This window comes from Hemitrygon akajei, chromosome 6, assembly GCF_048418815.1.
Source record: "Hemitrygon akajei chromosome 6, sHemAka1.3, whole genome shotgun sequence".
In the NCBI taxonomy this organism is placed as follows: domain Eukaryota; kingdom Metazoa; phylum Chordata; class Chondrichthyes; order Myliobatiformes; family Dasyatidae; genus Hemitrygon; species Hemitrygon akajei.
Window position 1 is genome coordinate 180,941,896 of NC_133129.1, and position 24,493 is coordinate 180,966,388.

Consider the following 24,493-nt stretch of genomic DNA (forward strand, 5'->3'; position numbering starts at 1 on the left):
ACTGGTGCTGAGGGCTGGGGTTCAGATTTCTAGATCATTGGGATCTCTTCTGGGGAAGGTATGACCTGTTCAATGACCTTACAGCTTAACCTGGGGGCTGGGGGGGGGGGGGATCCAATAACCTTATGGGCAGGTTTGCCAGAGTTGTTCGTCAGGGTTTAAAACTAACTTGGCAGGACGACGGGATTCAGGGCAATAGGGCTGAGGTTGGGTTCGTCGGTTTACAGACAGGCGGCGTGTAGTGAGACTGCTAGCAAGGAGAATAGGGCAAAATTGCAGTCAACAGGATAAGTAGCGATGTAAAACGTGGGCAAAATCGAAATGGGTGAATACAGGACTGAAGGTGTTATATTTGAATGCATACAGTATACAGAATAAAGCAGACAAACTTGTAGCCCAGTTACAGATTGGCATGTATGACATTGTGGCCATCACTGAACTGTGGCTGAAGGAACATTATAGCTGGGAATGTCACGTCCAAGGATCCAAGGACAGGAAGGTAGGCAGAGGGGATGGCGTGGCTCTGTTGGCAAAAGGTGAAACTAACTCATTAGAAAGGTTACACAGGATCGGTAGTTGTAGGATCATTGTGAGTAGAACTAAGGAATTGCAATGGTGAAAAGACCCTGATGGTAGTTATATACAGAACTCAAACAGAAGGAAATATGAGGTATACAAATTACAACAAGAGATAGAAAATGCATATCAAAAGGGCAATGTTACGATCGTCATGGGGGGGGGGGGGAGTTTAAATATGCAGGTAGATTGGGAAAATCCAGTTCGTGATGGATCACAAAAGGGGGAATTTGTAGAATGCCTATGAGATGGATTTTAGAGTGAATCGTGGTTTAATCCACTAGGATATCACCTATTCTGGATTGGGTATTGTACAATAAATAGGAATTGATTAGTGAGCTTAAGGTAAAGGAACACTTAGAAGCCAGAGATCATAATATGATAGAATTCATCCTATCCTAACAATGGCTGACAAGAGAAGTCAAAGCCAATATAAAGGTCAAAAGAGGGCATACAATATAGGTTTTTTTAAAACCTGGTGCGCAAATTCCACAAGGAACTGACTCTAACTCACTCCATGACAAGTCCTGACAGGCCCCAGTTGCTTTTTAAACCTAGTGTGTAAAATCCACAAGGAACCATTTCCAACTCACTCCACAATCTCCTACTGTGTAGACAAGACCCTTTATATGATATAATAAATCTACAACACTCTGCAAAAGTTTAGGTATAGATATGTAGCTAGGGTGCATGAGACTTTTACGCAGAACAGTATATGGGTTAAAATAGGAAGGTGGTTGGGAGACAGAAATAAGAGTACTTAGCTTTGTGTTAGCTCAGTAGTACTCACCACCCTCTGTGTGAAATTTTTTCTCTGTACTCTTTCAACCTTATTTACATCTTTCCTGTATGTAGGTGACCAAAATTGCACACCAAATTAGGCCTCACCAACATCTTACATAATATCCCATATCTTTACTCAATGTGCCAAAAGCTTTCTTTACGACCCTAACCCGAAGATTCCAAGATGGCGGCGCGACACAGCTTGTAGCGGCCACTCCGGAGCTGATTATCTGTTATTTGTGAAGTGGGGTGCCGTGCGCAATCATAATCCAGGCGGCTATAATAATAAGCAAGGCGGCTGGACCGGATGGAGTTTCCCCACGATTACTGAGGGCCTGTGCTACTGAGCTGGGAGAACCACTACAGCGCATCTTCAACATGAGCCTGGAGCAGAGAAGAGTACCCAGACAGTGGAAGACATCCTGTATTGTCCCGGTACCGAAGAAACCACAACCAAAGGAGTTGAATGACTTCAGACCTGTTGCCTTGACGTCGCACGTGATGAAGACCATGGAGCGGCTGATAATACAGAATCTGAGGCCACAAACCAGGCACGCCCAGGATCCTCTTCAGTTTGCATATAAGGAGAAGGTGGGAGTGGAGGATGCTATCACGTATTTGCTGCACAAATCACTCTCTCACCTAGAGGGGGTCAGTTGTGCTGTGAGGATTACATTCCTTGACTTCTCTAATGCCTTTAACACCATCCAGCCCAAGATCTTAAGGCACAAACTAACGGAGATGGGAGTAGACTCTCACATGGTGGATTGGATAGTGGACTACTTGACAGATAGACCTCAGTATGTGCGGTTGGGAGACTGTAGGTCTGACACGGTGGTCAGCAGCACAGGGGCGCCGCAGGGAACCGTACTCTCTCCGGTCCTGTTCACCCTGTACACATCAGACTTCCAATATAACTCAGAGTCCTGCCATGTGCAGAAGTTCGCTGATGACACGGCCATAGTGGGGTGTGTCAGGAATGGACAGGAGGAGGAGTATAGGAAACTGATACAGGACTTTGTGATATGGTGCAACTCAAACTACCTGCGTCTCAATATCACCAAGACCAAGGAGATGGTGGTGGACTTTAGGAGATCTAGGCCTCATATGGAGCCAGTGATCATTAATGGAGAATGTGTGGAGCAGGTTAAGACCTACAAGTATCTGGGAGTACAGTTAGACGAGAAGCTTGACTGGACTGCCAACACAGATGCCTTGTGCAGGAAGGCACAGAGTCGAATGTACTTCCTAAGAAGGTTGGCGTCATTCAATGTCTGTAGTGAGATGCTGAAGATGTTCTATAGGTCAGTTGTGGAGAGCGCCCTCTTCTTTGTGGTGGCGTGTTGGGGAGGAAGCATTAAGAAGAGGGACGCCTCACGTCTTAATAAGCTGGTAAGGAAGGCGGGCTCTGTCGTGGGCAAAGTACTGGAGAGTTTAACATCGGTAGCTGAGCGAAGGGCGCTGAGTAGGCTACGGTCAATTATGGATAACTCTGAACATCCTCTACATAGCACCATCCAGAGACAGAGAAGCAGTTTCAGTGACAGGTTACTATCGATGCAATGCTCCTCAGACAGGATGAAGAGGTCAATACTCCCCAATGCCATTAGGCTTTACAATTCTACCGCCAGGACTTAAGAACTTTTTAAAAGCTATTATTAATGCTTTTTGAGATGGTGATTTAGATGCATATCATATTTTTTTTACTGAGTTAGATAGATAGATACTTTATTCATCCCCATGGGGAAATTCAACTTTTTTTCCAATTGTCCCATACACTTGTTGTAGCAAAACTAATTACATACAATACTTAACTCAGTAAAAAATATGATATGCATCTAAATCACTATCTCAAAAAGCATTAATAATAGCTTTTAAAAAGTTCTTAAGTCCTGGCGGTAGAATTAAAGTTAAGTATTGTATGTAATTAGTTTTGCTACAACAAGTGTATGGGACATTGGAAAAAAAGTTGAATTTCCCCATGGGGATGAATAAAGTATCTATCTATCTATCTATCTAATCGATTGAAAACGGTTGTGGGAGCACGGAGAAACATCGGGAAATGTCCAGGAAGACCTTCGTTGCTGCTGCTGCTGTGAGGTCCGGGAATCTGCTGGAAAGAACAGGCCCCCAGTCCTCGGGGTCGCGTTGCATTGGTGGGGCCATCTTAATACGCTCAGCAGAGGATGGTGCTCGGAGAAGCTGTTCCGGAGGGGATGGTCATCGGCTCGGAGGTTCAACGGACTCGGAGTCCGCTGCGGTCAGGTCGCTTTTGGTGTGTGCTGCGTCTGCGAGGCTGAGTTCAATGGAGCTTTTGTTATGTTCTGCGTCTGCGAGGTTGAGTTGGACGGCGCCGTGGAAGTCCATAGCGGGGTTATTCTCTTCTGCTGCCGGCGTGGGATGGCGAGTCTGTCGGGACCCTGAGGACTTGTGGAAACTGTGTGGTGATTTCTTTTGAACTTATAGTCCTTTAACATCTTTGGACTATTTTTACTGTGCCCATGGTCTGTTTTTTTTTATCAATTATGCTATTGTTTGCACTGTTGTAACTATATGTTTTGTGCAGGTCTTGTAGCTTTAGTTTTTGGTCTTGTTTGTCTGGTGGATTTGGAGCTCCTTTCCGGGGAACGCGCTAAGACAGTAGCACGATATCAATACGCAGCAGCCTCTCCGGACTCTGGATTGGGGATTGTCAAACATTTCGTGGATTTTCTAGTGTAGTCTGTTTTGTCATATGCTTTTGTGATATCATTCTGGAGGAACGTTATCTCATTTTTTAACTGCATTGCATTTGTGGTTTCTAAATGACAATAAACTGAATCTGAATCTAACTATGCTGCCACTTTCAATGAATTACATACCAGTATTTCAAGGTCCCTTTGTCTTACAGCACCCCTCAAAGCCCTACCGTTCACTGTCCAAGACCTATCCCGATTGGTCCTACCGAAGTGTAACACCTTACACTTGCCTGCATTAAATTCCATCTAACATCTTTCAGCCCTTTTTCCAGCTGGTCCAGATCCTGCTGCAAGCCATGATCGCCTTCCTCACTACACCCCCAGTCATAGTGTCATCCGCAAATTTGCTGATCCAGTTAACCACATTTTCACCCTCATCAATGACAAACAACCATGGACCCAGCACCAATCCCTGTGGCACTTCACTAGTCACAAGCCTCAAGTCAGAGAGGAAACCATCTACTACCACCCTCTGGCTTCTTCCAGAAAGCCAATGTCTAATCCAGTTTACTACCTCATCCTGAATGAGAGCGACTGAATCTTCTTGACCAGCCTCCCATGCGTGATCTTGTCAAATGCCTTGCTAAAGTCCACACGGACAACATTCACCGCCTTAGCTTCATCAACTTTCCTGGTAACTTCCTCGACAAACTAACAGATTTTTTGGACCTACCACACATGAAGCCATGTTGAGTATCCCTAATCAATCCATGTCTATCTAAATGCTCACAGTCCTTTAGAATATCTTCCAAAACTTCCCCACTACTAATGTCAGGCTCACTGCCCTACAATTTCCTAGCCTTTTTTTTGAGCTTTTCTTGAACAGCAGAACAACGTTGGCTATCATCCATTCCTCCGGTACCTCACCCGTTGCTAAGGATGATTTAAGTATCTTCGCTAGGACCTTGGTAATTTCCGCACATCTCCCACAGGGTCCAAAGGAAATAGATTTATAACCTCAGGATGATAATCTCAAGCCATGGAGATTTATCAATTTGCCTCAAGACAGCAAAGAACTCCTCCTCTGTAATCTCTACTGCGTCCATGCAGTTAATGCCACTTTGCCTCACTTCTATAGACTCTGTGTCCTTCCCCTGAGTAAATACAAATGCAAAAAAAAATTATTTAAGATCTCCCCCATCTCTTTTGGCTCCACACATGGATTACCATTCTAAACTTACAGAGGATTAATTTTGTTCCTGGCAATCCTTTTGCTCTTAACATTTCCGTAGAATCTCCTTTATCTTACCTGCTAAGGCAACCTCGTGATTTCTTTCCAAAGTGTTCTCTTGATAAGGGTGCAAAAAAATTTGCACTGTACTGCAGCAATTTTATGTATTGCATTGTACTGCTGCCGCAAAACAACTTTCATGGCATTTTTGAGTGAGGATAATCCTGATTCTGATATGGGTCTCTATTGTGGATAGAGTGGAAAAGGGGCAAGGAGATGGGAATCATGATTGGAATAGGGGAAAGGGAGTGCGGAGGAAGTGGGAAGTACCAGAGAAACATTCTGTAATGATCAATAAACCAATTATTTGGAATCAAATAACCTTGCCTGCTATCTCTGGGCTGGGTGTATCTGCACCCATACCATTCCTCACCCCAGCACTCCTTCTTTGTCCCAAACCCCTCCCACAGCTCTCCACCCTCACCATTCCCAACATCCTTTGCCCCCACCAGATTTTACAAAATCAGTCTCTGTTTCACATTGACAAATACAGTATTGTTCAAGAGTCTTGTACACCCTAGCTATATATATGTGCCTAAGACTTTTACACAGTACTGTATATACAAGCACAATGTTTAAAAGTCATTTAGAGAGGAACATGGACAGAATAGTCCTAGTGAAAGTTATACACTTTGTGGTCACTTTATTAGGTAAACCTGCGCACTTGCTCAAGAATGCAAATATTTAATCAGCCAATCATGTGGCAGCAACTCAATGAATAAAAGCATGCAGACATGGTCAAGAGATTCATTTGGAGTTCAGCCCAAACATCAGAATGGGGAAGAAATATGATCTAAGTGACTTTGACTATGGAATGATTGTTGGTGCCAGACGGGGTGGTTCGAGTATCTCAGAAACTGCTGATCTCCTGGGATTTTCAGGCACAGCAGTCTGTGCCTGAAAAGACTTTACGGAGAACAGTTAAAAAAAAACATCCAGTGAGTGGCAATTCTGTGGGCAAAAATGCCCTGTTAATGTGAGAGGTCAGAGGAGAATGGCCAGACTGGTTCAAGCTGACAGGAGGACGGCACTAACTCAAATAACCACACATTACAGCATTGATCCTTGAAGTGGATGCGCTACAGCAGCAGAAGACTACAAACATATTCTCAGTGGCTAGTTTATTAGGTAGTGGAGGTACTTAATTATATAGCCACTGAGTGTACAATTACATGGTCTAAAAGACAATTTGACAGGTACATTGATAGAAAAGGCCTACAGGAATACAAGTCAAAGACAGGCCAATATGACTAGCTCAGACAGACACATTGGTTGGCACAGACAAGTTGGGCCACAAAGGGCCTGTTTCTATGACGCATGACCCTGTTTCCATGGTGCAGAACCAGTTTGCAAACTCGTTGTGGCAGCACACATCAGAACTGACAAGAAACAGATTTTACTGCACCGTCCCCTCTACAGAAATTGCTAAAAATGTTTCATGTTGTTACAAGAGGCTTATTAGGTACAAAATCATATTCATTACTGCTGAATGACTTTCTGAAAATCTTCATCCTTGTAGACTCCTATTTACCCACAGTTAGAATAAGATTTTGCGCACTTTGTTTATGATAAGCCTGTTTTTATCTTAAGTATTGGGGAAAAAAAGATGCAGACTTCTTGGGGTTTTTTTTTGTACCATGCTTAAGAGTTCAGAATTAGAGGCATTTTATTTCCTGATCCCACTTTCAGAATTCATCAATCTGACTGACTTCCTAACTTACTTGACACTATCACTGTAATGAGCCACTGTAGCTTCCCACGCAGAGAGAAGTTTACATTAGGAAAGAGAAATTCTGGTCTACAGCAGTGTTTGTTTATCACAGAACCATTAACATTTTAACATTTATTTGAACAGTGCAGTGCAAACCTCTGAGGCACATATAGATAATTAGGGTTGCTAAGACTTTTGCACAGCACCGTACGTGGACGGGAGAGGCATAGAGGTCTATGGTCCAGGTGTGGGTCAATGGGACAGCAGAATAACACTTCAGAGCAGACTAGATGGGCTGAAGGATCTGTTTCGGGGCTGTAGTGCTCTATGACTCCTTCAAGAGCCTGCCCAACTCCCTTTTAGAATTTTAAATATGTTCTGCTTCCCCTGAGGTAGTCCTAGTGAATCTGCTTATACTTTGCCTATTGAATCTATTTATAGTTTTGCCTCATGCCCTTTGGCTAGAATTTTAAACCCATCTACTCATGGGAAGAACTTCTCTTCGAGTCACCCAATCTAAACCCGACCCGACCCAACCCGGCCCACCTCTGTCAAATCTCCTCTCACCCTTGCCCAAAGCCCTCGCTTGTTCGCTCACATCCGATGCGGCCCGCCATTGTGAGCTCTTACCCGAGTTGCCAGACCATCCTTACAGTGCAGACTGATCCCGCATTCATCCGTTATTTCCGACAAGTCTTCATCTTCAAACTCTTCCAAACTTATGTCGTGGGTTAACCTGCAGTGGGAAATGAACAAAAGACCAGGTCAACATGTGGAAAACCGCTCATCCACACACAATGGCAACATTCGACAGCTTATACTCTGTCCACGCGTCTCCCCGTCTCAGTAAAGCAGCCAGCATCATCAAAGACTCCAACCACTCTGAACATTCTTTCTTCCCCTCCACCCATCGGGCAGAAGAGCGTGAAAACACGTACCACCAGGCTCAAGGACAGCATCTACCCCACTGTATCATAAGCTCAAAATGACCTCTTGTATGATAAAATTAATTCTTGGCCTCACAATCTACTTCCTTTTTAAAAGATTCAAGATTGTTTAGGGTCATTCTTCAGTGCATGAGTGTAAAGGAGAACACAATGAAGTGAAAACAAAGTTAATGCAAAAGAGTTACAATTCCCCGGAACATTCCCACCACTGTCTGTAAGGAGTTTGCACGTTCTCCCCGTGACCACAGGGATTTCCACCAGGCGATCCGGTTTCCTGCCACAGTTCAAAGATGCACCAGTTGTTAGGCTAATTGGTCATTGTAAATTGTCCCCGATTAGTCTAGGGGTTGCTGGGCGATGCGGCTCAAAGGGCCTGTTCCACGCTGCATCTCAATAAATAAAACAAATAAATAAATCAAACACAATAAGCACAACAAACACAATAAATACAAATATAACAGCAATTCTATGAAACACAATGTGCTGATACTTGGGGTGGCAGAGTGGAGATATGTCTCTACCAAAAGAGGCGTAAGGCGCTCCTTCTCTCCACGATCCTGCAGGTTACCCTTGGGCACGGTGTAGCACCTGCTTAGCCCCCTCGATCAGGGACAGATGAAGCCGTGAGAGCTGGTAGTGGATGGAACTGGGTGGAGAATGACCACACTGGGTGGACATAGTCAACCATCTCAGGCAGGTAGTATCTGTAACATCAACACCGCCATCCAAAGTGAAAGACCAGCCACACAACAGATGCCCGTAAACCAACCCACCTCCCAATGCACCCGATTCAATTACAGCTGATTGGATACAATTGATTCTGCTAGCTTGCAGGTCACGCTTGGGCAAGGTGCAGAACCCACTTAGCCCCTCACCCCCCCGATCAGGGTCATGTGAACCCATGGGAGCAGGTGGTGGATGGTCGTATGAACAGCTGGTGCATATCACAAGTCCCGGTTATGCGACCACTGACGCCAGGCAGACAATCTCTGAAGAGTATTGATAATGTCTGGGGTCACCCATCTTCCAAAGACACTGACCAGAAGAAGGCATTGGGAAACCACTGGTGTCGAACTTTTTGCCAAGAACGATTATAGTCATTGGACCATGATCATCTATGTCATTTGACACAGCACATAATGATGATGATAAGAAACTGCTGAGTGAGTCCATATATAGATAAGATTAGCTGATATATTTAGACTGATTATATGTACATAAAGTGATGTTAGACACAGGAGTATCTGTGCATAATTAGTTATACACCCTATATCAACCCTATCATGATTTTATATACCTCAACAAATTTGAACCCCATTCTTTTCATTTTTTATTTAATCTGTTGAATTTATTTTAGGGATACAGTACGGAACAGGCCCTTCCATCCCTTCAAGCTGCTTGGCCCCAGCTTCCCCTGACAAATCCAATTACCCCTAATCTAATCAATTTACAATTACCAATTAACCTAATTGGTAAGTCTTTGGACTGTGGGAGGAAACCAGAGCCCCCAGGGGAAACCCACACATTCCACGGAGAGGACAGACAGTGCCGGAATTGATCACCAAACTCCAGAACACCCTGAGACATGTTAGGGTTAATTCGAGACTGCCATTACAGGTCAGGAGTGGCTCACGTAATGAGAGGGAGGGGGGAGCGAAACTGGGGACCCCGCTACATCGAAACTACTAGTGTCACGCGATTCAGTAAACAAAAGAAACAGGTAACTCGTGAGCATATGGCTGCGGGCCAATAAGATGGACACAAGTGCCCGATATTACCTAATATGTAGCGGGGGGTTGTGCTGGGGGGAAAAGGGATATAAATAAGAGCAGATTGTAAGGGGAGGTCGGAACGCGCCTTCTCCAGCGACTCCGTCGATTCGCTGTGCCAGTTACGAATTCTGCAATAAACCAAAGTTTTGTAATATTCCGGTGTTGGTTGTCTCTCTTCCTAAACGAACACAGGGCAGAATTTCAAGCCCAACATTTGGTGACCCCGACGTGGGGAGGGAGAGACAACACAGGCTGGCGGGTCCGACAGCAGACAACTTGCGGCCGCAAGCTCGACTAAGGTCAGGAAGTGCCTGTTATATCGAAGACTTCCACTAGATAGTTAAATCACTGAGTTAGATCTTGTCTGCTGACGGATCCTCACCAACCCCAAATTACCCTGGGAGAGATCATTCCCGGTGCAGAATCGTGACTGGTAAGTACTAACTCTTATCTGTTTTTAGGAAGATCCTCCGCCCGTGGAAAAGTCTTCTGAGTGAGAGTACCCGCCGCCCACGATGGGCATAAAAGTCTCAGGAGTGAGGAGGAGAAGAGAAAGTGTTCCGCGGTACACCTTAGTGCACAGGGATATTGACGGCGCCTACCTTAGACTGGTTGTTAAGAGGAGAAATCTCCCACGCGAAGGTCAGGTTTTGAAAGGCGACCGTCCCACATTTGATCCTCTCTGTGTACTAGGGAGCCATGGAGCACTTCAATTTCGAGTTACCAAAACTCAGACATTTGTGTGTTGAGTAACAGAGTATATGAGAGTTTTTAGAAATATGGTAAAATTGATAACTGTGCGAGTTCAATAATTTAACAGTGAGCAGCCGCAGGGGTCGGACACCATCAAGGTAGGAGTGGAAGTGTTCCTCCGAGGCCCGGGGAAGCTCACCTGGAACGGAAAACGGTGGCATGGTCCATACCCTGTCACCGAGGTCTCCAACAGGGCATTAAAAGGTAAGAAGGGAGGGGGACAATAACTGGCATCATTTTCTACTGGCTAAATAAGACCTCTGGCAAGTGGGGAGCGTTTCTGGGACAGTCGGCTCTAGGACTGTCTATTTCAATTGCTATCTTTATTACGTGTGGTTGTTGTTGCGGGACTATAGATCGAGCCTTGACCGGAAAGGATGGACCTCCACCGGCGTACCAGGCACCCTTGTTCCCGGTGGAAGGGGAGGACACGGCCCTCCCGGAAAGCGGACGCGCTATGGGAGGACACGGACTGAAATGGACCATGGCAAGGGGGGGATTGTGAATTTGTTCTTGAATAAGTTTTCTGAAATGTTGCATGCTACTTGTAAAAATTGCGGATGTTTAGGGAACCCCTACCCATATTTTGTGACCCTAGGTCGGACAAATCAGGATAAGCAAATAGGGAGGACACACCAAAGAGTGCCGGGGGACGCTCACCTCCCTGCCTGATCCCGGCAGCCGCGGAAAAGCTTGTAAGGGGTGTGGCCTCTGGGAGGCCAAGGGAGGGAGTGTTAGGGTTAATGTTAGGGTTAATTCGAGACTGCCATTACAGGTCAGGAGTGGCTCACGTAATGAGAGGGAGGGGGGAGCGAAACTGGGGACCCCGCTACATCGAAACTACCAGTGTCACGCGATTCAGTAAACAAAAGAAACAGGTAACTCGTGAGCATATGGCTGCGGGCCAATAAGATGGACACAAGTGCCCGATATTACCTAATATGTAGCGGGGGGTTGTGCTGGGGGGAAAAGAGATATAAATAAGAGCAGATTGTAAGGGGAGGTCGGAACGCGCCTTCTCCTGCGACTCCGTCGATTCGCTGTGCCAGTTACGAATTCTGCAATAAACCAAAGTTTTGTAATATTCCGGTGTTGGTTGTCTCTCTTCCTAAACGAACACAGGGCAGAATTTCAAGCCCAACAGACATAACGGCATTGTACTAGCCACATTGCAACCTAGCCAATTCTCCTGCCTATTAGAATATAGAAAACCTACAGCACAATACAGGCCCTTCGGCCCACAAAGCTGTGCTGAACATGTCCTTACCTTAGAAATTACTAGGCTTACCTATAGCCCTCCGTTTTACTAAGCTCCATGTACCTATCTAAAAGCCTCTTAAAAGACGCTATCGTATCCCTATCGTATTCTGGTAAGATGCTGGTGATCTTGCTTGTAGTAGCCCCTCCAGGTCCAACAAATGGAGCAAATGTTCATCCTTTACGTGTTTCTTACAACCACAAGCCACTGTCGGACATTAAGAATACCAAGTACTGCAAGTCTTCCTCTCAAGCAGGTTGCTGGATGGCGGTGGAGCTGCACAACAGGGGCTTACTGCGTACCATGTCGATGCCTGCTACAGCCACCCAGGCAAGAAGACATCGGAAGTGGTGCGCGGTGCAACAAACAGAGTAAATGGCCCCAAGACCCTGATGGACATTGGTAGTACAAAATACTGCAAGTCTGGTTCATGGGTAAAACTGTTAACAGGGGAGCTGTGTGGCAGAGGCCAGGCTGTCTGTTACAGCCAACCAGGGAAAGGTGTGGGAGAGAACAGAGGCAAGATGGACGTGCTGGTAACCGTGTTGAGGAGTGGGCTGGCCACTCTCGTCAGTGCTCGCTCTGTAGACGGTTTGCTGCTGACACAGCGCAAAACAAGCTGCATTGCTTCCATCTATGGCTGACCCAGTGTGAGCTGAGGAACTGCTGCGTGCTCATTCTTGCAGAAACATGGCTCTAGTACAACACCCCATACACCATCAATCTTCAGGCCATGCCGCTCAGTGCTAATATTTTTGCGACTGTATGTGCTGGATCATAACTATCTGTGCTGTGTGTGACTGCGTGTACTGTGTTTTGCACCTTGGCCCCAGAGGAAAGACGTTTCATTTACCTAGCTGTATACATGTGTATAGTTAAATGACAATTAAACTTGAACTTAAACTTCTCCCCATAACCTTTGATGTCATTATCAATCGAGAACCTATCAGTCTCCATTCTTAAATACACCCAATAAATTGGCCTCCATATCCGTCTGTGACAAGGAATTCCACAGATTTATCATACTCTGTCTAAAGAAATTGCTCCTCATCTCTGTTCTTATCAACATCCTTCTATTCCAAGGCTTTGCGCTCTGGTCCGAGACTCACCGTCTATTGGAAACAACCACTCCATGTCCACACTATCCAGGCCTTTCAGTTTTCCCTACATTTCAATGAGCCCCCCCCCCCCACCACATTATTCTTAACTCCAGCTGACCATCAAACATTCCTGATATTTAACTGCTAACCTTGCCTTTAATCACACACATGCTGAAGCCTGCCATCATTGAAGATGGGAAGCCTCTTAGGACCTTCTCCATCATTAGCTACTCCACAGCTCACCAGCATTTCTGGAAGATTAGTTCCACATCCTGAAGGAGTGGTAACATACCTCTCAGTCAGAGTGCTCTGCAACTTGGACATCCCATTCCCAATTGACCTGCATGTTACCCATGTCCTTCGAGACCAGGGCTTCCCAACCTCGGTTAATGGCAAGGCTCTCTGGCACAAAAAAGGTTGGGAACACCTGTTCTAGAGAGGCCATGACTGTCAAAGAAGAAGCAATCCAAGAAGTCCACAAGCTCTTCTGAATGCCAAGGCGTAGACGTTTACGAACCAAGAGCTGGTAAATGGAATTAGAACAGATGGGCCAGCATCGGCATAGAAGACTGAGGGACCTTTTCACCTGCAGGATGACTGTCTACAAACCACAACCATTAGCTAGGTGTTGGGATGGATGTAGAGACTTTGTAGGGAGTCCCTGCAGCAGGAGGGACTTGCACCTCAGGGGCTGTTTCAGCTATAATGTAAAGCAGCTTCAGACCATGTGCCATTGAAATGCATTGTGCAGAATTAATGTGCTTTGTAAATGTGACATGAACAGGTTCATATTCCTGCAACTGCAATGTACATTCACGCTGCTGCCTCAGGGTAATAAATCTTCACAAACTGGCCCATGGGACCAAACAAAATGAGACACTGAGCTGCATCAGGAGTTATTCCAAGGACAAAAGCATTTTAAGCACCGTCCTGATGAAGGGTCTTGGGCTGAAATGTATCAATGCTGCCTGACCTTGGTGTGTTTCCTCCAGCATTTTGTGTGTGTTGCTTAAGGAGAGGCAAACCAATCTGCTCTTCCAGGCTGCTAACCCCAGCACTGAAGCCCAGTAACACAGAGTGGGTCACAAGACTGACATCTCCTCTTGCAGTGTTCACCTCACTATCTACCCCCTTGTGATCATGCACCTTACTGCCCATCTGCACTACACTTTCTCTGTAGCTGTAATGCTTTATTCTGAATTGTTATTGTTCTCCCTTGTACTCCCTCAATGCACTGATGTGAAGAAGTGACTGGTATAGATTTCATGAAGCTTTTCACGGTACCTCAGTACTATAATAATAATAAACCAATTCCAATATCTGACAACAGACTCCCAAAGTGCACTTTCTGTACCGAGCCCAGTCATGGGAGAAAATCATGGGCTGGCACAGTAGGTAGCGACTAGCGAAACACCTTACAGCACCAGTGACCCAGGTTCAATTTCACTCCTGTCTGTACATTCTCCCCATGACCATTCGTGTTTCGTCTGGTTTCCTCCCGTATTCCGAAGACATACTGGTTCGGGTTAGTGAGTTGTGGGCATGCTATGTTGGTGCTGGAAGCATGGCAAGATTTGCTGGCTGTCCCCAGCACATCCTTGGACTGTATTGATCATTTCACTGTACGTTTCAATGTACCTGTGACAAATAAAGCTCATCTTTAAAAAGGTCACCAAGTGCCAATCCAGACTTTAGTTGTCAAGACGCCCTGTGCAACCATGAAATTTAAACAATATTCCACCCAGGACATGTCCTCTTCTCATGACCTACCACTGGACAGGAACCTGAATACCACACCCAATGTTTTAAAAACAGCTTCTTCCCCTCTGTCATCAGATGTTTTAATGGTCCATAAAACCTTGTTCATGGATACCTTGTTATTCCTCCTTGCACTATTTTAATTAGCTTTATAACTTATAGTAATTTTTATCTGTTGCTGCTAGAAAGCAACAAATTTCACAGGATACGTCAGTGATAATAAATTTAGTTCTGATGTCTGCAAATGTGTGCGGTTTCAGTAGTACTGTCTTGTCGTTGACTAATTTGGAATATTTATTTACAACTACATCAGTGAGATGGAGGTGTACTGGGACATATGGCTCACACTTCACAAAGTACAGGAATCAGGAAATTTACTCAGTAGGAAAAATCTGGGAATAGAACACAGAATAGCTTTCTCCAGTAGAAACAGGGAGGTAACTCAGGAAAACGCAGAAACTAGAAGATAATTATAATCAATTGTAATGAAATTATATGTATGAAATCAATGACAGACACTGACAACAGTGGGTTTGGTAGTGGAGTGATGGAAAGCAGGCTTCACTGAAGGGGAGTTACAGAGATACAGAACTGTGCAAAAGTCTTGAGCACAGATATATAGCAAGGGTGCCTAAGACTTTTGTACCGCAAATGTAATTGCCAACATGGAGTGGAGAGCAAGTTTGTAAATTTGGTCGGAGCAAAGAATGTTGGGAATGGCGAGGGTGGTGTACTGCGGGAGGGTGTGGTACTGGTGACAGAGTGCCATGGCAAGTGCAGACTCTGGGCAAGGTCATTAGATTCCAAAGAACTGGTTTATTGATCATTACAAAATCTCTCTCTGGTGCTTCCTGCTCCCTCCTCTCTCCTTCCCCTTTTCCCAACCATGATTCCCCTCTCCCTGCCCTCTTCCCACTCTCAGACCACAATAGAGACCCATATCAGAATCAGGTTTATCATCACTTCAATGGCAGTGGTACAGTACAATAAAATCAGTTATATAAATGTACCGAAGACTTTTGCGCAGTAGTGTATCGCCTCCAGGAATCGAGCTGTCATGGCCTGAAGCCACTGCATTAGAGTCACACTGGAATGAAACTGACCTTCTCCCCAAATCATCCATACTGACCAAGATTCCCATTTCAGCCAATCCCGTCTTTCCCATGTTTGACTCATATCGCTCTAGACCGGGGTTCCCAACCTAGGGTCCAAGATCCCAGGATGGGAACATTATTATGTCTGCCTCAACCACTTCCTTTGGCAGCTTGCTCCACATACACAGCAAACTCTGGGGTGGGGAGGGGAGAGAGAGGCTGGGGAGAGTGAGGGGGCTAGAGATACAGGGGGAGAGGGAGAAAGAGGGGGAGGGAGAAGAGAGAGATTGGGGAGAGAGGGGGGTTGGGGAAGAGAGGGGCTGGGGGAGAGGGGGGCTGGGGAGAGAGAGGGGGCTAGAGATACAGGGAGAGAGGGGGAAAGAGTGGGGGAGAGGGGAGAGGGTGAGGTGGAGAGGAGGGGGAGAGGATGTGGGAGAGAAAGTGAGTGGGAGAGAAAGAGAGGGAGAGAAAGAGAGAGAGCAAGAGATAGATAAACCTTGGTAGATTACAAATTCAGTATTTTAGAGCAGATGGCTCAGATATCACCAGGAAGTCAATAACTAATGGTTCATGCATTCTTAACATCTGCGAGACACGTCAACTGGATCAGTTCCCTCAATAGCATCTCAACATTCTGTTAACTGTAAACTTCCCTGTGGCTCTCCAGCTTCTCAACAAAGCTCACTCTGGTGTAATACCCTCACTGTCCCTGTACAACATCCATTAAATGGTCTTTCCTGCTCTCCTTGTTCTGTTCATAATTACTGAGTCTCGTTCATACGCTCACATTTATATCAGTTTGATTATTGATGATTCTGCACGTGTCCATTCTGCTAATTGTTGATTGCTGATGGCTGATTGCACTATTGTCTTGCAAATTGTTGGTCACTATTGTGCTGACTGTTATGGTATTGTCCTGAGTTTTAAGCTTGGCATCGAACCACAATTCTGGCATGGTTCACACACTGGCAATAAAGTGATTCTGATTCTGATGGTATTAAGCATCACCCACTCTCTGCACTGTGGGGAAGAATTCAATCGGAAATGCAGAACCAACTTCAAATGTCATGTATAGTACTGTGCAAAAGTCTTAGGCACGTGTATTGTACATAGCTAGGGGACCCAACAAGACTTTTGCACAGGACTGTATTTGTCAACGTGGAGCAGAGAGCGAGTTTATAAATCTGGCAGGAGAAAAGGATGTTGGGAATGGCCAGGGTAGAGCGCCACAGGAGGCATGTGAGATAGGTGGCAGAGGAGAAGTGCCGGGGCAGGTGGGGGGAATGCAGACACACCCAGCCCCAAAGCACCAGGCAAGGTCATTTGATACCAAACAATTAGTTTATTGATCAATACAGAATGCCTCTCTGGTGCTTCCCACTCCCTCCCCACTCCTCCTTTTTCCAACCATGATGCATCTCTCCCTGCCCCCTTCCCACTCTCAGACCACAATTGAATCCCAGATCAGAATCAGGTTTACCATCACTCACACACGTAAAGAAATTTTTTTGCAGCAGCAGTGTGGAACAATACATAAAATCACTATAGTACCATGCAGAAGTCTTCAACACCCCAACCACATAGATATGTTCCTCAGACTTTAGCACAATACGGTGCATCACTTATTACTTCCTTCTTTTTGTACATGAGATACAGCAAAAAGGAAGAATAGGGTCTTAGTAAGACATGTGTCACATACATGCAATCCTATAAAAGTATCAGCAGCAATAGGACATGCCTGGAGTCTGGTTTTGCTGTTAACAAAACACTATTTTATTAGTAACTACGTCATATAGTAACTTAAAGCAGGTAAATCAAGAGTTAATGGTGTTATGCATATATAGGTCACAAGTAGATAGGGTCGTAAAGAGAGCTTTTGGTACATTGGCCTTTATAAATCAAAGTATTAAGTATAAGAGTTGGAATGTTATGGTGAGATTGTATAAGGCGTTGGTGAGACCGCATTTGGAGTATTGTGTGCAGTTTTGGTCACCGAATTACAGGAAGGATATTAATAAGGTTGAAAGAGTGCAGAGAAGGTTTACAAGGATGTTGCCGGGACTTGAGAAACTGAGTTACAGAGAAAGGTTGAATAGGTTAGGACTTTATTCCCTGGAGCGTAGAAGAATGAGGGGAGACTTGATAGAGGTATATAAAATTATGATGGGTATAGATAGAGTGAATGCAAGTAGGCTTTTTCCACTGAGGCCAGGGGAGAAAAAAAAACAGAGGACATGGGTTAAGGGTGAAGGGGGAAAAGTTTAAAGGGAACATTAGGTGGGGCTTCTTCACACAGAGTGGTGGGAGTGTGGAATGAGCTGCCAGATGAAGTGGTAAATGTGGGCTCACTTTTAACATTTAAGAAAAACTTGGACAGGTACATGGATGAGAGGTGTATGGAGGGATATGGTCCAGGTGCAAGTCAGTGGGACTAGGCAGAAAAGTGGTTTGGCACAGCCACGAAGGGCCAAAAGGCTTCTGTGCTGTAATGTTCTACAGTTCTATGGTTCTATAGGTGTAAAAATAAAGTTCCCAAGCTCAGGTGGCTAGAGTTACAGTCTTATGATGGTATGTAAAAAAAGTTCCGTTCAAATGCACAGGTTAATTAATGTGAGATGTTTGTAATCCAAAGGCAAATGTTGTCAGAAGGCAATTACGTCGATATTCCACAGATTCCACAACAGCATTACAAAATAACAAGAGCAGTAGGTTTTATCTCCAAAGTTGTTCCACTCCACACACAAAGTATCATCAACAGTGATCTTCAACGAATATTCTTTCAACACAAGTGGTACTACACCTAAATTCAGCTGCAGGACAATTCAAAGTGGTGGCCACAGAATACTCAAACAGAATCCACGTATGGATTATCACCAACAGTAGCTTATCACAAAGGGGACCATCTTCAAGGGAACCACCACTCAGGCAAGGGTCGACACTCCGGTAGATTCCACAAGGTTACCCCAAACACACACAACGTGACAGCCACTTATCCAGTTCCACGACATACGAAATAACTCCAACAGTGATTTGCCATGGGGTGCCTTTCTTCAGTGACCTTCCACACCCAGACAAAGGGTAGATAGATAGATAGATAGATAGATACTTTATTCATCCCCATGGGGAAATTCAACTTTTTTCCAATGTCCCATACACTTGTTGTAGCAAAACTAATTACATACAATACTTAACTCAGTAAAAAAATATGATATGCATCTAAATCACTATCTCAAAAAGCATTAATAATAGCTTTTAAAAAGTTCTTAAGTCCTGGCGGTTGAATTGTAAAGCCTAATGGCATTGGGGAGTATTGACCTCTTCATCCTGTCTGAGGAGCATTGCATCGATAGTAACCTGTCGCTGAAACTGCTTCTCTGTCTCTGGATGGTGCTATGTAGAGGATGTTCAGAGTTATCCATAATTGACCGTAGCCTACTCAGCGCCCTTCGCTCAGCTACCGATGTTAAACTCTCCAGTACTTTGCCCACGACAGAGCCCGCCTTCCTTACCAGCTTATTAAGACGTGAGGCGTCCCTCTTCTTAATGCTTCCTCCCCAACACGCCACCACAAAGAAGAGGGCGCTCTCCACAACTGACCTATAGAACATCTTCAGCATCTCACTACAGACATTGAATGACGCCAACCTTCTTAGGAAGTACAGTCGACTCTGTGCCTTCCTGCACAAGGCATCTGTGTTGGCAGTCCAGTCTAGCTTCTCGTCTAACTGTACTCCCAGATACTTGTAGGTCTTAACCTGCTCCACACATTCTCCATTAATGATCACTGGCTCCATATGAGGCCTAGATCTCCTAAAGTCCACCACCATCTCCTTGGTCTTGGTGATATTGAGACGCAGGTAGTTTGAGTTGCACCATATCACAAAGTCCTGTATCAGTTTCCTATACTCCTCCTCCTGTCCATTCCTGACACACCCCACTATGGCCGTGTCATCAGCGAACTTCTGCACATGGCAGGACTCCGAGTTATATTGGAAGTCTGATGTGTACAGGGTGAACAGGACCAGAGAGAGTACGGTTCCCTGCGGCGCCCCTGTGCTGCTGACCACCGTGTCAGACCTACAGTCTCCCAACCGCACATACTGAGGTCTATCTGTCAAGTAGTCCACTATCCAATCCACCATGTGAGAGTCTACTCCCATCTCTGTTAGTTTGTGCCTTAAGATCTTGGGCTGGATGGTGTTAAAGGCACTAGAGAAGTCAAGGAATGTAATCCTCACAGCACAACTGAACACACATGTGGTATTCACAAAGGTTTTCCCCTCACCAAAGAACCCACTCCTGTGGTTTAACTAAGTGACAATCACGCTTTCGTATTCGAATGGAAACAAACTCACCCTCACGGGCTATTTAGAGAGAGAGTCCAAACAGTGATCTCTTTGTCACTAGGTTTCTTAGGTTTCAAACCTTTCTCTCCTCTCTGCAAACTAGTTCTAGTTGCAGAAACTTGTGAGAGTCATTTATCAATACTCTGGATCAATCTCAACTCACCCTTTTTGGGCTACTGAAAGTTTAAACTAGCGACCGACTCACTGGTGTCTTCCATTGACCGAATCCATCTTGACTCTAACTGTGTGTGTCTGTGACTGTCCTTGTAAATTCAAGACAAGCTGCAGAGAAACCATAACATTCGATTGTCCATCAAATAAATCAATCAATCAATCAATCTCTCTCGACAGCCCACAGAAACTATGAACTCTAGGGGTACATCACACATGGCACTGAGAAACGCTTCAGCCCAGTAAATCTGTGTTGCCCATTAACCACCCATTTACACTAATTCTATTTTTATTCACCCCACATTTCTATCAACTCTCTCCAAATTCAACTTATTCTCAGTGGCCACTTTATTAGGTACAGCTGTGCACCTGCCTGTTAATGCAAATGTCTGATCAACCAATCATGTGGCAGCAACTCAATGTGTAAAAGCATGCAGACATGGGCAAGAGGGAAGAATGGGGAAGGCATGTGATCTAAGTGACTTTGACTGTGGAATGTTTATTGGTGCCAGACAGGGTGGTAAGAGAATCTCAGAAACTGGTGATCTCCTGGAATTTTCACGCACAATTGTCTCTAGAGTTACCCAGGGAATGGTGTGAAAATCTTTTTTAAAAATCTGATGAGCAGCAGCCCTGTGGCCAAAAACGCCTTGTTAATGAGAGAGGTCAGCGATAATGGGCAGACTGGTTCAAGCTGACAGGAAGGTGACAGTAACTCAAATAATAACGTATTGCAACAATGACGTGCAGAAGAGCATCTCTGAACGCACAACACATCGTACCTTCGAGTGGCTGGGCAGAAGACCACAAACATACACTCAGTGACCACTTTAGGAGGTATCTAATAAAGTGACTAATAAGTTATTTACAGGGGCCAATTCACCTACAAACCTGCACACTTATGGGACAGAACACAGAAATGTACAGCACAGTACAGACCCTTTGGCCCACGATATTGTGCCAACTTTTTAACCTACTCTAAGATCAATCTAATGCTTCCTTCCCACACAGCCCAGTTCTCTTTTAAAATGGAAGCAATCAGAACATTTCTCGAATAAACGCACTCAATGGCCATTTTATTTCTAGACGTGTTGTTTTTTGCACCATTCTCTGTGAGGGTCAGCAGCTTCAAGTTTCTGAGTGGCACAATCTCTGAAGATCTATCCTGGGCATGAAACATTGAAGCAATTATGAAAAAAGGCACCACAACAGCTCCATTGCATTCGGAGTTTGAGGGGATTTCATGTCTCAACAAAGACTCCAGCACATTTCTACAACGTACCACGGAGGGTACTCTGACTGGTTCCATCACCGTCTGGTGTTGCGGCTCCAATGCACAACACTGAAAAAGGCTGCAGCAAGTTGTAAACTCAGCCAGCTCCATCATGGGCACCAGCCTCCCATCGAGGACATCCTCAAAAGCTAATGCCTCAAGAAGGCGACATCTATCATGAAGGACCCGTACCATTGTCTTATTACTATCGCCAGGGAGGGGATACCGGAGCCTGAAGGTAGACACTCTACATTTTAGGAACAGCTCCTTCCCCTCCACCGTCAGGTATCTGAATGGCCCATGAACCCATGAACTCTACCTCACTATTTTGCTCTCTTTTTAAAAATATAGAAAACCTACAGCACAATACAGGCCCTTCGGCCCACAAAGAATTACTTTTTGCATTACTTTTTTATATACAGTATTCCTTATTGTAACTTGCAGTAAATTTTATGTATTGTATTGTGGCCACAAGACAACAAATTTCCCAAATATCAAGACTTTAAGATTGTGTAATGTCATTTCCAGTGTACAAGTGTAAAGGAATACAAAATAACTGTTACTCCGGATCTGATGCAGCACAAAAACAAAACACAATAAAATACAGAATGAAATAGTTAAAAACACAATATGCAGTAAATCCATAAGGTAATTTACATGCATAGATTGATTTTATGTTCATAAAGTGACACTAGGCACAGGAGTGTCTGTACATAACGTGACTCTGACAGGAAATGATAAAGTAGTGGTGGTTGGGAGTATGGAGGGTGGAGGTGTTGATCAGCCTTTCTGCTTAGGGAAAGCAACTGTTTTTCAGTCTGGTGGTCCTGGTGTGGATGCTACACAGCCTCCTCCCTGATGGGAGTGGGACAAACAGTCCATGAGCAGGGTGGCTGGGATCTTTCATGATCTTTCTGGCCCTGTTCTGGCACCTTTCTGTATATATAGCTTTGATGGCAGGCAGCTGGTGCCAGTGATAATAAACCTGATTCTGATTTTCCCTGTGACAGTGAAGGTTTCCACTGAGTGTTCCAGCTTATAGATTAACTGAACACAGTAAACTCCCTCGGTGTACTGGTGAACAGTTCATTAGCAGAGTGGGTGGGGAGAAGAGATTACAGGGAATTGCTTTATGAACTGGGGCACATTCTCAATGGGCTGAACAGCCTTCAGTATTGTAAGGCAACATGGAAAGAGACAAATAACTGGGTCACCAAACATGGGGGCACCAAGGTAATGTAGTGGTTAGCGTGACACTACTACAATTTGGGGTGTCAGTGTTTAAGTTCGATTCCAGCATCGTCTGTACTGAGTTCATACATTTTCCCCATGACCGTGTGGGTTTCCTCCCACAGTTAAAAGACATACTGGCTTGTTGCTTAATTGGTCATTGTAAATTGTCCTGAGATTAGGCTTGAGTTATATCGGTGGGTTGCTGGGCCATATGGCTCATTGGGCTGGAAGAACCTGTCCTGTGTTGTATCTCCACATTAGTAAATAAATCTAAATAAATAAATATCACTTTGTCTGCATTTCCAGATGTCGGTGTTAGACATACAGAGAACAGTCAACCTGCTGCAGTCCGTACAATTACACATTATTCCTCTGCAGGGGACAGGGTTTCAGATTTATGGTCCAATGGGATCTCTTTTGGGGAAGGTACAATCTGTACAAAAGGACGGGTTGTACCTGAACTGAAGGGGACTAATATCTTTGTTTGTTAGAGCTGTAGGGAGGGGTTCAAACTAATATTCAGGGGAATGGGAACTGGAGTGATAGGCCTGAGGATAGGGATGTTGGTTTACAAGCAGACGTTGTGTATAGAGAGACTATCAGGAAGGATGAGGCAAAATTGCAGTCAGTGGAATGTGTTTCAGTGTAAATGGGGGACAAAACTGAAAAGGGAGACAAATACGGGACTGAAAGTGTTATACTGTATTTGAATGTATGCAGTTAATAAGATAGGCAACCTTGTAGTGCAGTTAGAGATTGGCAGATAGGACGTTGTGGGTATCACAGAGTCATGGCTGAAAGATGATTGTAATTTGGAGGTTAATATCCAAGGTTACACAATCAAATGAAAGGACAAGCAGGCAAGCAGAGGAGGAGGAGTAGTTCTGCTGGTAAAAAAATGAAAGAGGTGACATAGAATTAGACCGTAAAGCCAAAAGATATAGGAGCAGAAGTAGGCCATTCGGCCCATCGAGTCTGCTCTGCCATTCAATCACGGGCTGATCCAATTCTTCCAGACATCTCCACTCCCCTGCCTTCTCCCTATACCCTTTGATGCCCTGGCTAATCAAGAACCTATCTATCTCTGCCTTAAATGCACCCAATGACTTGGCCTCCACAGCCATTCGTGGCAATAAATTCCACAGATTTACCACCCCCTGACTAAAGTAATTTCTCCACATCTCTGTTCCAAATGGATGTCCTTCAATCCTAAAGTCGTGCCCTCTTGTCCTAGAGTCCCCTACCATGGGAAATAACTTTTCCATGTCTAATCTGTTCAGGCCTTTAAACATTCAGAATGTCCCTATGAGATCCTCCCTCATTCTCCTGAACTCCAGGGAATACAGTTCAAGAGCTGCCAGACGTTCCTCATACGGTAACCCTTTCATTCCTGGAATCATTCTCGTGAAACTTCTCTGAACCCTCTCCAATGTCAGTATAATTGGAAGACAGAGAATCCTTGTGGGTAGAATTAAGAAACTGCAAGGATGAGAAGACCCTGATGGAAGTTATCTACGAACCTCCGAACTGTAGCTAGGATGCCATCTACAAATTACAGTGGGAGAAAGAAAAAGCATGTCAAAAAAGCAATGTTACACTGGTCATTGGAGATTCCAATATGCAGATAGGTTGGAAAAATCAAGCTGATGCTGGATCCCAAGAGAGAGAATTTGTGGAATAACTTCGAGATGGATTTTGGGAGCAGCTTGTGGTTGAGCCCACTAGGGGGATCAGCAATTCTGGATTGGG

The 24,493-nt window shown here is 44.8% G+C and overlaps 1 protein-coding gene across 5 annotated transcripts in view; it reads right to left on the reverse strand.

Annotated features, from left to right (window-relative positions):
• The window catches only part of mapk8ip1b (mitogen-activated protein kinase 8 interacting protein 1b), a 163,366-nt gene that overhangs the window by 78,552 nt on the left and 60,321 nt on the right, over nt 1–24,493 (reverse strand). For all 5 annotated transcript variants that reach the window (XM_073049862.1, XM_073049861.1, XM_073049865.1 and 2 more), the window contains exon 2: nt 7,670–7,775. In XM_073049862.1, coding sequence (XP_072905963.1) covers nt 7,670–7,775 — 106 coding nt within the window. The remainder of the gene's footprint in view (nt 1–7,669; nt 7,776–24,493) is intronic.